Source organism: Equus caballus, chromosome 30 (genome assembly GCF_041296265.1).
Source record: "Equus caballus isolate H_3958 breed thoroughbred chromosome 30, TB-T2T, whole genome shotgun sequence".
In the NCBI taxonomy this organism is placed as follows: domain Eukaryota; kingdom Metazoa; phylum Chordata; class Mammalia; order Perissodactyla; family Equidae; genus Equus; species Equus caballus.
Window position 1 is genome coordinate 9,075,507 of NC_091713.1, and position 17,545 is coordinate 9,093,051.

Genomic DNA, 17,545 nt, shown 5'->3' on the forward strand with positions numbered 1-17,545 from the left:
ATAGCCTGGACTTCCCTTCATCTCCCTCGTGGCACCTTGTTCAATGCTGGGAACATAGTAGATGGTAAATCTTGAATTCCTTTGCTAAACATTCACTTGGTTCTACAGATTTGGAAAGAATTAAGAATTGTCTTCTAAAATAAGCAAGGGAGAAAAATCTTTTGTGTCTATCTAACAAAATTTCCTCATAGTAGAGGAATTGCAAAGAAGGTCCTGTTTGCAACCACTTTGGAAACTAGAGGCCCCCTAAATTCCCTCCTACAAAGGAGACATTTCATACACAGTCAGCCTTGAAAGGACAAGCTGCTCAGCCAGTTCTGTGGGGACAGGGGCCCAGTGACCCTCCCTGCTCACTGATTTCCAATTGCTCCTCAACTCCTGGCAGCTTCTATTCCCCCAGGCCTCACACATCCTTCAGCCCTAACATATGCCCTACCCTGCCCTGGCTCCTTTTAACATAATCCCCCTAAGGCCCCTGTGAGACCCCAAATCCTATAAGCCTACACTTTCTCCCAGTGCCTCCTTCCTTGAATGACCTAATCTCGGCCACCAGCCTCCTCTCCACTCCCTCAGTTTTCTGCCCTCTCAGGCTCCAACCTTCTCTCATCTCCCAGAACCCAGCTTTGCCCTGCTTGTAACCTCTTATCCCAAACCCCTCCTGTCAATCTCTGGACTCCATGACAGCTTCATCTGTTGCCCCCCATCCCTGGCTCAGCCTTCCCAAGATCTGCCTGGTCCTGGCTGGTTCCCACCCCGCTGACTGCGGTCGTTTGCTGTTCCCTTGGAACCTGAGTCCCAGCCCTGCCTGGTATTCTATCTGGTCTGCAGCCCTTCTCTCAGGGGAAAAGGAGGAAGGGCAGGTCCTTCCTACCCCACACCTGCTGCACCCCACCATCCTTCTACTAGTTTTCTGATTTTTTTAAACAAAAAGAAAATGACTTACTTTAAGGAAAACTATTAAATAAATAGCAGTACAGTGACACTGAGCTGTGACAGCACAGGGGAGCTTAAAGGCCAGGCACAGAGATTGGCTGCCTTCTGTGTGTGAAAGGGCCTGGGTCTAAATTCTGCTTCTCCAACCTACTGCAGTATGATGTGAGGCGAGTTAATTAACTGCTTCTGCAACTTGGTCTCTCTACTGTGAAATGGGGAAAATAATATCACTTACTTCAGAGAACTGTTATGAGGACAAAATGTGTGCCTGCCACAGTGTGAGAGCCCCAGGAATAGCATGGTTTACTCATTTAGAAAGTCTGTCAGTGAAGTGATTCATTCAATGTACTAAAATTCAAAGCATCAATGACTACAGGAAGGTAATGTCTAAATTGATGTCCATGTGTCTACCCCCAGGGTCCCATCTGTGGGGGAGCCTTGGTCCCCCAGTATTCTCACACATGCTGCAGCATAGAGAGATAGAGAGATACTACACAGGGAATTTAGAATTTTTGAAACATGACTCCAAATGTGAAATAATTGTCACAAAACCATTTAAAATAAGAGAATGAGAAAGAAGTTCCCTCAATAGTATGTTTAGGCACAATAACAAATTTGTTGAGTGACAAGGGGCTCAGTAAGTAGTGGTCAGACTTGAGCCTGCTTCTTAGCAAGGACATTTATGTGTTTTCTTCCTTGAAGTTCTATATGGAAAGGTAGGAAAGGAGGAGAGGAAGAAGCAGCCCTGGGAGCTGCCTTCTAAGCTCTTCCTGCACCTGGTCACACGTGCATACCCCTCCCCTGAATCTGACTGGTCCCAGATATGCTCTCTGAGACAGCAAGCCCATGGGAGGTGCTCATCTGTTGCCCAGGTGAGGCTGATCTCAGAGAGTAAAAGCAGTTGACCTGACTTACCCATCTTGTAAAAGGGCAGAGAATAGTCTCTTTGGTACGTGGTTTCTTTATACCATGGTTCAACAGGCTTTGAACGTCTTTGAAAACAAATATATCGAATGAGAGTTTGTTGATCTAGTTGAGGTTGATACTGACTTGTTCTCTTGGGTGGAATTGCCAAGTCTATGAGAGGTCTAAATGAAAATAGAAACAGCGTACTGAAAACCCAGTAGAAAAAAAGCATTTCATTTTCTCATCAGTTGAAATCCCTCCCCTAGAAGTGGCTAGGAGGCTAAAATATAGTATTGGCAAGACTCCATAGCTCGAAGGCCAGCCCTAGCACAGCTGTCAGTGGGTGGTTCAGGGACCCCAGTCCTCTGCTCTTCCTTTTAGCATCACTCCTCCCAAGTCACAAGTCGCAGAAGGTGACCTACATCGAAACTTCCACTGGATCTTCTCACATATGGCTACTTCCCATATTCCAGATCCTCCTGATGCCCTTCCCCATTGTAATTTTTCTATGGATGTTTGGTTCCCCCAAAGAACCAATGCTTCCTTTTGGCTAGACTAACCATTATGGTGCATAATGATGTTTGATGAACTTGAAGTCAGTTATAACCTTCCTGTACCTCTACTCAGGTGAGTACCCTTTGAAAGTAAAAGTAAAGAAGAATCAAAATGTAATGGTGAAATTTTCTTACACTTGAGGGAGTATACATTCACTGGTGCAATTTGTTTGAGAACACTTTGGTGATAGGTATTAATACCTTTAAAATGTGCATATATTTTGTCTCAGCAGCTCCAGAAACTAGCAATGTCAACAAAGACTTAGCTGTAAGAATGATCATCAAAGTATTTCTATGATAAGAAAAAAATTGGAAACAATTTTCATGTGAAAATATGGAATTATTAGGCAATGATACAGATGTGTACAGAAATACCATGCCACAAGCGATGCTGTGGAATTATAATTTTTGAGATGGAAAAAGGTCCATGATATATTATTAAGTTTAAACAAAAATTTCACTTGAATTGTACACTTTAAATTGATTAATTGTGTGCTTTGTGAATTATCTCAATACAATTGTTATAGAAAAAAAGATATCAGTCAACAAAATATTAGCAAACTGAATTCAACAATATATTAAAAGGATCATACACCATGATCAAGTGGGATTTATTCCAGGAATGCAAGGATGGCTCAACATCCACAAATCAATCAATGTGATACACCACATTAATAAAGTGAAGGACAAAATCATATGATCATCTTAGCAGATGCAGAAAAAGCATTTGACAAAATTCAACATCCATTCATGATAAAAACTCTCAAGAAAGCTGATATAGAAGGAATGTACCTCAACATAGTAAAGGCCGTATATGACAAACCCATAATTAACATCATATTCAATGATGAAAAGCTGAAAGCTTTTCCTCTAAGATCAAGAACAAGGGCGCCCACTCCCACCACTTTCTTTCAACACAGTATTGGAAGTCCTCGCCAGAACAATTAGGCAATAAAAATAAATAAAAGACATCCAAATAGGAAAGGAAGAAGTAAAATTGTCACTATTTGCAGATGACATGATATTATATATAGAAAACCCTAAATACTCCACCAAAAAGCTGTTAGAACTAATCAATGAATTCAGTAAAGTTGCAGGATACAAAATCAATATACAAAAATCTATTGCGTTTCTATACACTAACAATGAACTATCAGAAAGAGAAATTGAGAAAACAATTCCATTTACAGTTGCATCAAAAGGAATAACATACTTAGGAGTAAATTCAACCAAAGAGGTGGAGACCTCTATATTGAAAACAACAAGACATTGATGAAACAAATTGAAGAAGATACAAATAAATGGAAAGATATTTCATGCTCACGGATTGGAAGAATTACTATTGTTAAAATGTCCATGCTATCGAGGGAAGATCCAAGATGGCGGTGTGAGTAGTCTTCTTTGTCTCTCCCCCTTCGAATCTACAACTAATTGGACATTCATCGCTTAACAAAGAATATTCATATAGCATCTCAGGACGCCTGAGAGACCCACACTGCTATACATCGGAAGGCGGACGGACTTCTCTCCGGGAGGAGGTGGAGATAGGTGAAAACTCTCCAACCCCGACCCCGAGCAGCCTAGTACCTGCAAGCGGCTTTCTTCCAGCGGATGCCCCCAGAACATCGACACACACCTAGGGCAGGAGGGAGTGCACACCAGAGGAGCGACGGTGGAAACAGGTGACCAGAGCCCTACCTAAGCCCCCCATAATTACACCTAAGCCCAGAGGGAAACTCCAGAGTTACACACCTGAGTCTGCGGGGAAAACTTCTACCCGCCATTAGCAGGGAGGCCACGCCTAGCATACACAATGCCGGGAGGGTCCCGGAGAGAATTGCAAACGGTGTGGTGGCCCACCAGCTGCCGCTGCCGGCCCCACTGACTGCCGGGCAGGGCTCGGGACTACTGGAGACCTCCTGGGAGAGGACTGGGGCTGGGTGGAGCTCCAGCGGCTGGCTCTGCAGCCCAGGGGGGAAGCTCCGGAGTTCCGCCTGGGCAGCAGACAAAGTCTCTGCCTGCCAATAGCGGAGATGTCCCACCCAGCATCCACAATGCCAGGAGGGTCCCGGAGAGAATCCCAAACGGGGCGGCGGCCCGCCAGCTGCTGCTGCCGGACCCACTGACTGTGGCTATCGTGGCTTGGGGCTCAGGGCTAACGGAGATCTCCTGGGAGAGGACTGGGGCTGGGTGGAGCTCCAGAGGCCAGCTCTGTGGCCTGGGGGGGATACTCCAGAGTTCCGCCCTGGCAGCAGGCAAAGTCTCTACATGCCATTAGTGGAGAGGCCTCTCCCAGCATCCACAACACCGGGAGGGTCCTGGAGAGGAGAATACCAGGCAGGGCAGCAGCTGGCCAGCTGCCACTGAACTCAAGGCCTCCGGCTGTCCCCCAGACAGGGCAAGGGGCTCCCAGAGATCTTGGGGGAGAGGACTGGGGCTGGGTGGAGTTCCAGCAGCCTGGCTCCGTAGCCCAGGGGGAAACCCTACAGTCTCACAGCAGCCTCAGTGAAAGCCTCTGCACAGCACTAGTAGAGAGCATCCATCCGGCAGCCACAAGGCTGGAAGACCCTGGGACAAAAGTAGCATAGCTAGGTGAGCTAACCACAGACTGCAGAAGATGCCCATAGCTCTGCTGTGACCCATAGTGGACAAGTGAGATTTTGTGGGCACCGACAGTGATGGAGCTGCAAATATAAGTGATCCTGCCCCGGCCGCTGGAAAAGCCCATAACACTGCTGCAGACCCCAAGAAGGGAGCACGTCTAGGTGGTCTGCAACAGTAGGCACCAGCAGCCTGAAGCCCCCCTGTGACGGCCTCCACAGCTGAAGAGGGAACCGACAGGACCACTGTGACTACGAGGAGGGGCCCAGGCCCGGTTAGCAACAGCTGATAGGGTTCCTGGTTGGTGCAGTATAAATAGCTGTTCCCCCACCACACCAGTAGAAACAAGTGGAAGCAGTAACTAAACTCTATCTCTATGCAGAGGCACAAATCTACAACATCAAGCAATATGAAAAAATATATTAAATCTCCAGAACAGAAGGAAAATAACAAATACACAGAAAACAATCCCAAAGAAAATGAAATATATAACCTAAATGACGATGACTTCAAAACAGCCATCATTAAAAAACTCAATAAGTTAAAAGAGAATTCAGATAGACAACTCAACGAGTTCAGGAGCTATGTCACAAAAGAGTTTGATACTATAAAGAAGAACCAAACAGAAATACTGGAAATGATGAACACAATAGAGGAGATTAAGAAAAATCTAAACGCACTGAACAGTAGGGCCGATAATATGGAGGAAAGAATTAGCAATTTGGAAGATAGGAATATAGAAATGCTGCAGGCAGAGGAGGAGAGAGAAGTAAGACTAAAAAGAAATGAAGAAACTCTCCGAGAATTATCAGACGCAATTAGGAGATGCAACATAAGGATTATAGGTATACCAGAGGGAGAAGAGAGGGAGAAGGGGGCAGAAAGCCTATTCAAAGAAATAATGGCTGAGAACTTCCCAAACCTGGGGAGAGAAACGGAACTTCATGTGACAGAAGCCAATAGATCTCCAAACTTTATCAATGCAAGAAGACCAACCCCACGGCATATAGTAGTGAAGCTAGCAAAAGTCAGCGACAAGGAGAAAATACTAAGGGCAGCCAGGCAGAAGAAAATAACCTACAAAGGAACCTCCATAAGGCTATCAGAAGATTTCTCAGCAGAAACTTTACAGGCTAGAAGAGAGTGGAATGATATATTCAAAAATCTGAAGGACAAAAACCTACAGCCGAGAATTCTCTACCCAGTGAAAATATCCTTCAAATACGATGGAGAAATAAAAACTTTCCCAGATAAACAAAAATTAAGGGAGTTCATTGCCACAAAACCTCCTCTTCAGGAAATGCTCAGGAAAACCCTCATTCCTGAAAAATCAAAAAAAGGAAAGGTGCTACAAAACCAAGAGCAAAGGAGATAAGTAGAAGGACAACAACAGAGAGTAGCAGCTCTCCATCAGAACAGATTAAACCATGGGACGAGAAACAAAGGACATTGAAGAAAACTGGAAAACAAGACATAAAATCACAGCAGTAGGCCCCCACATTTCAACAATCACTCTAAATGTAAATGGATTGAACTCCCCAATCAAAAGACACAGAGTGGCAGGATGGATCAAAGAACAAGACCCAACAATATGCTGCCTCCAGGAAACACACCCCAGCCCCAAAGACAAACACAGACTCAGAGTGAAGGGATGGAGGACAATACTCCAAGCTAATAATGAACAAAAGAAAGCAGGTGTTGCTATACTAATATCAGACAAAGTAGACTTCAAAGCAAAACAGATAAAGAAAGACAAAGAGGGACAGTATAGGGACTCTCCACCAAGAAGACATAACACTTATAAATATATACACGCCCAACACGGGAGCACCAAAATTTGTAAAGCAACTCTTAACAGAACTAAAAGAAGACATCAACAACAATACAATAATAGTAGGGGACCTCAACACACCATTAACACCAATGGACACAACATCCAGACAGAAAATCAACAAGGAAATAATAGAATTAAATGAAAAATTAGACCAGATGAACTTAATAGATATATATAGAACACTTCATCCAAAAACAGCAGGTTACACATTCTTCTCAAGTGCACATGGAACATTCTCAAGGATAGACCATATTTTGGGAACCAAAGCAAACATCAATAAATACAAGAGAGTTGAAATAATATCAAGCATCTTTTCTGATCATAATGCTATGAAACTAGAAATCAACTACAAGAAAAAAGCAGAGAAAGGTGCAAAAATGTGGAGACTAAACAACACGCTTCTCAACAAAAAATGGATTATTGAAGAAATTAAAGAAGAAATCAAATATTATCTGGAGACAAATGAAAATGAGAACACGACATACCAAATCATTTGGGATGCAGCAAAAGCAGTCCTAAGAGGGAAATTCATTGCAATACAGGCTCACCTCACTAAACAAGAAAAAGCTCACATAAGCAACCTCAAACGACACCTAACAGAATTAGAAAAAGAAGAAAAACAAAGCCCAGAGTCAGTAGAAGGAGGGAAATAATAAAAATGAGAGCAGAAATAAACGATATTGAAACAAAGACAGTAGAAAAGATCAACGAAACAAAGAGTTGGTTCTTCGAAAAAATTAACAAAATCGACAAACCCTTAGCCAGACTCACCAAGAAAAGAAGAGAGAAATCTCAAATATATAAAATTAGGAATGAGAGAGGAGAAATCACAACAGATACCAATGAAATACAAGGGATCATAAGAGAATTCTATGAAAAACTATATGCCAACAAATTGAACAACCTAGAAGAAATGGACAAATTCCTAGACTCCTACAACCTCCCCAAACTGAATCAGGAAGAAATGGAGAATCTGAATAGGCCAATCACAAGTAAAGAAATAGAAACAGTAATCAAAAACCTCCCCAAAAATAAGAGTCCAGGACCAGACGGCATCTCTGGAGAATTCTACCAAACATTCAAAGAAGATTTAATACCTATCCTTCTCAAACTATTCCAGAAAATTGAGGAAGATGGAGTACTCCCTAACACATTCTATGAAGCCAACATCACTCTGATCCCCAAATCTGACAAGGACAACACAAAGAAGGAGAACTACAGGCTGATATCACTGATGAAGATAGATGCAAAAATCCTCAACAAAATTCTGGCAAAACGAATACAGCAATACATCAAAAAGATTATACACCATGATCAAGTGGGATTTATACCAGGGACACAGGGATGGTTCAACATCCGCAAGTCAATCAACGTGATACACTACATTAACAAAATGAGAAACAAAAACCACATGATCATCTCAATAGATGCAGAGAAAGCATTCGACAAGATCCAACATCCATTTATGATAAAAACCCTCAATAAGATGGGTATAGAAGGAAAGTACCTCAACATAATAAAGGCCATATATGACAAACCCACAGCCAACATCATACTCAATGGACAAAAACTGAAAGCCATCCCTCTGAGGACAGGAACAAGACAAGGGTGCCCACTTTCACCACTCCTATTCAACATAGTACTGGAGGTGCTGGCCAGAGCAATTCGGCAGGAAAAAGAAATAAAAGGAATCCAAAGAGGTAATGAAGAAGTAAAACTCTCGCTGTTTGCAGACGACATGATCTTATATATAGAAAACCCCAAAGAATCCATAGAAAAACTATTAGAAATAATCAACAACTACAGCAAAGTAGCAGGGTATAAAATCAACATACATAAATCAGTAGCATTTCTATACACTAACAATGAACGAACAGAAAAAGAACTCAAGAACTCAATCCCATTTACAATCGCAACGAAAAGAATAAAATACCTTGGGGTAAATTTAACCAAGGAAGTGAAAGATGTATACAATGAAAACTACAAGACTTTCTTGAAAGAAATTGACGACGACATAAAGAGATGGAAAGACATTCCATGCACATGGATTGGAAGAATAAACATAGTTAAAATGTCCATACTACCTAACGCAATCTACAGATTCAATGCTATCCCAATCAGAATCCCAAGGACGTTCTTTACAGAAATTGAACAAACAATCCTAAAATTCCTATGGGGCAACAAAAGACCGCGAATTGTTAAAGCAATCCTGAGTAAGAAAAACAAAGCCGGAGGCATCACAATCCCCGATTTCAAAACATACTACAAAGCTACAGTGATCAAAACAGCATGGTACTGGTACAAAAACAGGTCCACAGATCAATGGAACAGAATTGAAAGCCCAGAGATAAAACCACACATCTACGGAGAGCTAATCTTCGACAAAGGAGCGGAGGGCCAACGTTGGAGTAAAGAAAGTCTCTTTAACAAATGGTGCTGGGAAAACTGGACAGCCACATGCAAAAGATTGAAAATTGACCATTCTTTTTCACCACACACCAAAATAAACTCAAAATGGATCAAAGACCTAAAGATTAGGCCTGAAACAATAAGTCTTCTAGAAGAGAACATAGGCGGTCCACTCTTTGACATCAGTTTCAAAAGAATCTTTTTGGACACTATAACTCCTCAGTTGAGGGAAACAATAGAAAGAATAAACAAATGGGACTTCATCAGACTAAAGAGCTTCTTCAAGGCAAGGGAAAACAGGATTGAAACAAAAAAACAGCCCACTAATTGGGAAAAAATATTTACAAGCCACTTATCCAACAAAGGGTTAATCTCCATAATATACAAAGAACTCACACAGCTTAACAACAACAAAACAAACAACCCGATCAAAAAATGGGCAGAGGACATGAACAGACATTTCTCAAAAGAAGATATAAATATGGCCAATAGACACATGAAAAGATGTTCATCATCGCTAATCATCAGGGAAATGCAAATCAAAACTACACTAAGATATCACCTTACACCCGTTAGATTGGCAAAAATATCCAAAACCAAAAGTGACAAATGTTGGAGAGGTTGTGGAGAAAAAAGAACCCTCATACACTGTTGGTGGGAATGCAAACTAGTGCAGCCACTATGGAAAACAGTATGGAGATTCCTCAAAAAATTACAATATGATCCAGCAATTCCACGGCTGGGTATTTATCTGAAGGAAACAAAATTACTATCTCAAAGAGATATATGCACCCCCATGATCATTGCAGCATTATTTACAATAGCCAAGACATGGAAACAACCTAACTATCCATTGACAGATGAATGGATAAAGAAGGTGTGTATGTACATACAATGGAATACCATTCAGCCACGAAAAAGAAGGAAATCTTGCCATTTGTGATAAAATGTGTGGACCTTAAGGGCGTTATGCTAAGTGAAATAAGCGAGACAGAGAAAGACAAATACTCTATGATCTCACTTATAGGTGGGATCTAAAAAAACCAAACTCATAGAAACAAACAACTGAATGGTGGTGGCCAGAGGTGGGGTTGAGGGGTAGGGGAAATGGATGAAGGGAGTCAAAAGGTAAAAACTTCCAAAAGATAAATAAGTCTTGGGGATGTAACATACTGCATGGTGACTATAGTTAACAACACTGTATTGTATATTTGAAAGGTGCTAAGAGAGTAGATCTTAAAAGTTCTCATCATAAGAAAAAAATATTTGTAATTATGTGAGGTGATGGTTGTTAACTGAACTTACTGTGGTGATCATTTTGCAATATATACATATATCAAATCATTGTGCTGTACGCCTTAAACTAACACAATGTTATATGTCAACTACATCTTAATAAAATTAGGGAAAAAAGGTTTTCAAAATAGCACCCCATCCTATTTTGTGTAGGTCTGGAAGATTCTGCATGATTATCTCTGGGTGATAATATTATGAGCAATTTTCAATTTTTTCTTTTTTGGTTATCAATGTCTTCTACATGTTCTAATAAACGTGTGTGTTTTAAACTATCAAATAGATGAGCTGAGCTGCTATAGATGTGAAAAATATTAAACGTCGGGGAGATTTAGGAACATCTAAATCCAAACATTCAGTAGTAGGATGTAGTCTTTCTTGACTGTATTAATCACACTTAAATAAGGTGACTGAAACTGTTTAATCACAGTGGATTGTGTTTACACACCTTGTGAAAAACTTGATTGTAATGCATCTTCTCTAGAGAGAGAGTGTGTGGCAGAAATGGAGCGGGTCTGCCTGAAGTTCAGAAAAAGCAAGAGCAAACATGAGACCGTGCGTGGGTGATGCAGGACTGGGAGAGAGGCTGCATGGGCAGAGGGGTGCTCTGTTGTGGATATGCATGGAGAAGCACCAAGAAATTCCCGCCCACCACTATTTGCTTACTAGGTACAACGTCCTGTAAAGTGGGTACCTCAAAGAGGGGAGCACTTCTTTCCCTACAAAAGCCTGCCTCTCAACGTCAATCGAAACATTAGCTGTCTCATGAACGCGTCAGTCTCTTGTGAGTCTAGGTTCTGTGTGACCATCGCTGTCAGTCTGGTCATTTCTGTGGCTTCTGAACCAGATCCTAGTGATTGTCCCTAGGTCTGCCCCTGCTGGACTGGCAGCCTGCTCTGCTTTGCGTTGGGTGTTTCTACGGAACCCGAATATTCTCTGTTTTCAAGGAATACATCAGTGTCTTTCTGAAGACGAGACTTTCGCTCTCAGGAGGGACTCTAACACTGACACCATCAAGTTGGTGAAGGGCTATATCTGGGGAGGGTGAGCCATCACCTGTGAAGTTATATCCTGACTACAAAAGCTGAACTTAGAACTGGTCTGAAGCACTGCATCATTTCCTGGTTTGTTTGTTTGTTTGTTTGGCTCATCTTTTCCTTCTTCTTATTCTTAACCAGAAGCTTAATAAATTTATTGATTGACATTCGCACTAAGTTTTCCCCTTAAGGCTAATCTTGCGCAGGCACAAGTGTTCTCAGAGTCAGGGGGAGTCAAGGTTCCTTTGCCTGAGCCGTGCTGTGGTGGGAGGACTGACATCTGGGTGCAAGGCACTGGGGTTGAAGGATTGCTGGAGCCCACAGGACACATGTGAAGAGTGGAAATTTGTAATTTTACTGAAAAGGAAAGTGAGTCTCAGGAAGGTTAAGTTATTGGCCAAGTTGAAACTCTAAACTCACGGTGTTTCTTAAACTTCTTTGATGATTTAATAAAATTCTGTATGTATTGCTGATTATAAAAGTAATATACGTTCATTAGAGAAAATCTGGAACATAGACCAAAAGATAAAAAATAAAATAAAAATACCAATCATCTTACTATTCATAAGAAAACATTACCAGTTTGGTGTATTTCCCTCCAAACTTCTATCCATTAAATAATATTTATTATTATTGTTATCATTACAAATTGTGATTCCCATTTTTTTCACTTATTCTAACTTCAGTGACATTTTTGAAAATTAAAATTCTGGAAGGTGTCTCACCTGGGAGACCTCCTCACACTATAATCAGGATGGACTCTTGCCAGCTGCCCAGGGTAATAGCCTCGGAGGTCTTGTCCTTGACGAGCAATGAATATACTAGTGGATAAAGTAAGGGATGAGAAAAGAGCAATTATTACGATTAGTTATTTGCAGAGGAACACCAGCTGTGGTATAATAAAAAATATGTCCAGTCTTTGTCCCCAGTCCCCGGCATGGAGCTTATAAAACCCTTGGGATTTCTTGACAGGAACGTCTTTTGTTATCCACTTTTCAGGATTCATAAGGAAATATTTGACTTGTCAGGTATTAGTTTCAAAATATCAGGAAAAAAAAGAATAAGAGGACATATAAAACCAGTGAGGCAATGTTGACAATTGTTGAAACATGCGAATGAGTAAATGGTGGTCCTTAAACGATTTTTTTCGACTTTAAATAAGTTTACAAACGTTCACAATGGTTTTTTTGAAACTGTAATACTTAAGTATGTTGAAGCTAAAAATGAAGAAGCACTGTGATGTCAAAGAACAAGGTGCCTGTGAGCCCGTGGAGGACTCTCACCCTGCCTGGGAGGGCTCGTTCTGAAGCACAAACCCGAGTGGAAGAGGTGGAGAACGGGAGGAAGTGCTTCCGGGCGTGGAGGTGAGACGGGTGTGGACGGCTGACATACAGGGGCTTGGGGGAGACAGGCGAGGGCGTAGTGGTGGCCAGACTTCACACTTTGAAATACATCTTATTTTATAATAAACTCCTTTTCCTCTTAGATTATAGTTACAGCATTATATTGATATTTAAAGTTATGTGTAGTTAATTATGTTACAGATTTTATTTCAGAAAAGTAGTAGGGACATTACAAAGTATTTGTTACTAAAGAAAAGGGAGTCTAACAGGTTGAGAACCACTGATGTAGGTGACAGGGAATCTTTGTAGGATTTTTAAGAATATTGATGATGTAATGCAATTTTTATTCTAGAAAGATTTTCGCTGGTGGCGGTGTGGAAAACACATTTAAGGACAATCTAATTAGAAGCATAAAGACCGGTTAGGTGGTGGTTGCAGTAACTTGGGTGGGACATGGTGAAGCTCTGAACTATGTGGCGGCAACGTGGACGGAGAGGAGGGGACTGACTGAGGTGCTTTTGGAGAGAGGAGTGAGGGTAGAATAGAGAGAGTGCCCCAGCCAGGCTCAGGCTTTGGGCACGCTGCCATGCCCCAGGAGAGGCACACAGGGAGGGGACCACTGTAGAGACGGTGACCTCACAGAGTCTGTGATCTGTGGGGTCTTTTGGGACCCTCCACAGACTTTAAGCACTCAGTAGGTGCCATAAAAATTCAGGAAGAATCATTAGAAAGTAGTACATAGTTTTGGATGAAGGAGCTCACCAAATATGTTTTGGATAATGAATGAAAACTTAAACTATGCCTCCAGTCCAACCAGCATTTATCGAAGACACATAACATACCCCTCTCACTGCTAGGTTCTGCAGACGAAAAGCTAAGAGGAAGTCCTTGTCTTCAAAATGCTCTCGATGTGCTCAAACAGTGATGGGATAAAGGGTCAATCCCCACTGATCGGCACAGAGAGGGAGGGGCGTCCAGGGTTCGGGCAGGCAAATCGGATGGGGAAGAGATGCCAGCTGAGGGAATTCTAGGAGCCCAGACTTGAACAGAGTTGGATCAGAGTGGAGCGTGTGGGGGCCAGTGGAGATCTCGCTGTCAAACTAGTATGAAAGGCAAGCACTGTGAGCAGGGCGGGTCTGTCTGTCTATGCAAACAGGACCTCAGGGAGCTCTGATTTTCAGAAAACCACAGGCTGTCTGGGCTTGTCCTGTGGCTGGGATCATATGACTGCGCCGTGAAGAGTAAACAATAGTAAATAACAAATGACGTTTCTGAGTGAGTGGGAATGGGAGACAGTTTTCTTAGGTGGCCGTCCAGTTTCTGAAGCACTGCCTTGAAAGATTATCCCAGGGCCATGTGACAGTCTGTTAAGATCCAGCTGGAGTTCCAGCATGACACTGGTTTCGCACGCTTGCTATGCGGCTCGCAGTAGGCTGTGTTTTGAACACGCACACAACAAAGGTCTGCTGAGTACAGGTGAAGAGCCCGAGCGCTGCTCCCTAGAAGCTGCCTGCAAAGCTGTTGGAGAGCCGAGAAGCCCTTCCCCAGCACCGGGGAACACGCCCTGCCCGCCGTCCCTTGCAAGCGTCTCTTGCCAGACAGAGTGGGAAAGCCTGTAAGCAGGTGATGCCGGAGGAGGGAGTGGAGAAGTGGAGAGGTTTGGGGAGTGAAAGGATGGCACACTTTGCCTCCGCACTTTGGGTAGACTTTCCAAACTCCCCCACGTGGCCTTCTCCTCAAACAGGAGAAAGCTCCCAATTAAGAGGTTAAAACACCAGTTGTTTGAGAGAGAATTTTAATCTCCTAACGGGCAATGCCTCGCCTGCTGTGTCAGTCAGAGTTCCCAGAGGCTGCACGGTACTCCGCCTCTCCTGAGGGGAATTGGATGGGGGGCAAAAACAGGTTAATGGCTAGGAAAGCTGTGCTGGCTCTGCAGACCCGGCCACTGTATTGACTCGGCTTCCACGATTCTTGAATCAGCTGCAAAAGGCCTTTCCCGCTCCTTGGGTGGGACCGGGAGACCAGCTGTGGCCAGCCCCACTGTGCATTGCTCACCATCCCTGAGGTGTTCAGTCCAGACAAGAGCACGCCTGCCCATGGGAGGGCAAGTGTAGCTGGAGCGGGATCTGGGCTTAGCCAAGCCAAAATTCCATATGCACAGTGGGGGTTGTGCGTGTCTGTCCCTCGAGAGCCTGGCCCTGCGGCCTACCGTGGCACGTGTTCCCGTGACTAGCAACTCTGCTCTGTCTGCTTCGGGCCTCATGCTTTACAAGGTGGCTTTACAGAGGCATCCTCATCTAATTCTCACAGTCACCTCCCCAGGTAAATATTAACTCCTCGTTACAGAAGAGGAGACAGGCTCAGAGAGGCTAAGTGGACTTTCTAACATCACCTGGCTAGTAAATGCCAGAGCCATGAGTCAAGCCCAGTTCTCTAAGCTCCGCACTGCATCCAGATTCACGTGTGTGTATACACGATGGCTTTTCTTCAGAAGAGTTCAGTGCTGTTTTGGTTTGAACTCTGTGATTCTCTCGCTTCCAGGCAGACAGGAAGTAGACGTTGTGTACCAAGAGAACAGGAAACGAAATAGACGCGGCAGTGTTAGCCGGAAGCTGCTTTCAATTCCATAAAACAAGCTCTCGCTGCAGGCTCACACGTGTCCGCCATGTGCTGTGGACACAGTGATGACAAGTACTGTCTTTCCACCCGGGAGTTCCTAACGTGGTAGGGAAAACCAGCTTTAGACAACTAACGAATCACCGACAGTCTGTGAGTGCTGTCCACTCAGGAAACTGAGGCTCAGGGGGAATCAGTAACTTAGTCAGGACGTGAACGGATAAGTACACAAGATGGGGGACAACCAGGCCCATGCTCTGGTCTCCCAGACCCCCTGGCTCCACAGTGGCTCCTTAAGGAAGAGCGGAGCCTCAGTTCCTCATCAGTAAAGTAGGGGTGACACTATCGTCTCCACCCATTATTACATGGGCGTCCAGGAGACATCTGTGAACATATTTGGTGACTAAAACATCCCATCTGTGTTAGGTGTCGCCATCATTCTAGGATGCACTGACCCCACCGCTGCCTTTTGATCTCCCAGAGACGGCTTCAATCAATGTTTTTAAAATCCATTTAAGTCCAACACAAATTCCATGCCACATCGAGTGTAGTTCACCTCAAGTGGTCTTTTCAAGAGCATCCTGGGCTCCACAAACCAACACAACAACCAGCCCTGTGCCTCAGGGACAGGCCTGTAGCTTGGGGATGGCACCAGTTCCATCTAATATAATGCTTTTTTTTTTGCTGACGAAGATTTGCCCTGAGCTAACATCTGTGCCAATCTTCCTCTGTGTTGTATGGGGTTGCTGCCACAGCATGGCTGCCGAGTGGTGTAGGTGTGCACCCAGGAACCAAACCTGTGAACCCAGGCCGCCAAAGCAGAGCATGTCGAACTTAACCACTATGCCACAGGGCTGGCCCCACAATATAATTCTTATTATGAGAATTCTATGAACCATTTACTATTTAATTTTATTAGGGGCCCCTACTGGTTGTAACTCAGTTTCCCTAGGATAGCCCCAAGGGTCAGGCATTCAAGGATGAACTGGATACATGCTTGTGTGAAAGCAGGGCAGGCGTTCTGCAGGCGCGGGCGGGCACCAGGAGGCCAAGCCGCAAGTAAATGACAGAATCATTGTTTCTCGTTGACTCATTCATTTTCAGTTTTTCAACAAAGTTGCATAAAGGGCCCACCACATGTGGCCATCTGCTGGGCGGAGGTTAGGATGTGGGTTGCCGAGGGAGGCAAGCCCCCAGGGGAGGTAACTTAGAGATGCAGTGAAGTGCAGGGATCCAGGGCACCGATGCTGGAGCCACACCGGTTGGGTCAATACTGCCTCTGCCCGTTACTTACTGGCTTGTGGGATCTTGGGAGTCACTTAACCAGTCTGTGCCTCAGTCTCCTCCTCTAGACCTCACAGCTGCCCTGAGAGTTAAATGAGTCAACGCACACCTAGATCAGTGCCTGCCACGCAGTAAGAGCTGCGCCAGTGTTCGCTATTATTCCAGTGGCTGAGACAGACAGGAAACAAACAAAGTAATTGGAAGTTGTGATAAGGGCCAGAAAGAACACCAAAAAGGGTGTGAGATGGAGAATAACGGAGGTGGAGAGGAGGGCAGAGGCAAAGATTCCTCTAGCCGGATGGTCAGGGAACGGCTCTGTGAGCAGCTGACCACAGAACTGACACATCTGGTTGGGGGGGAAGGGAGCTAGTGGGACAGGGGCCTGAGGTGGGGGAAGGGAGACATCCAGGGAGCAGGATCACATCCCAAAGCCCTGAGGTATGGAGGAGGGTACCTACTGAACAAAGCGAAGAGCTGGGAGAAGCCAGGAGGGGCAGCCAGGCCCGGTTCACCCAGCGCTCTGTAGGCCCAGCAAGGAGTTGGGATTTTACAGAAAATGCAATGATTGCAGGGTTTCATGCAACGGAGGTCTTTGATGCAATTCACATTTTATGACGCCCAATCTGGAGAATGGACTGTAGGACAAGAGAGGTGGTCGCTGAGGGTGAGCAGGGGAGAGGTGGTCTGGACCAAGGGGTGACACTGGAGCCAGGGAAGCGCATTCCGACGGGAGAC

The 17,545-nt window shown here is 44.0% G+C and overlaps 1 protein-coding gene across 1 annotated transcript in view; it reads right to left on the reverse strand.

Annotated features, from left to right (window-relative positions):
* Window positions 1–17,545, reverse strand: part of SPMIP3 (sperm microtubule inner protein 3) — a 33,451-nt gene that overhangs the window by 8,169 nt on the left and 7,737 nt on the right. Inside the window, exons 3-4 of the mRNA XM_003364551.5 lie at window positions 12,293–12,388; window positions 1,849–2,021 (exon numbers count right to left, since the gene is read on the reverse strand). Coding sequence (XP_003364599.3) covers window positions 1,849–2,021; window positions 12,293–12,388 — 269 coding nt within the window. The remainder of the gene's footprint in view (window positions 1–1,848; window positions 2,022–12,292; window positions 12,389–17,545) is intronic.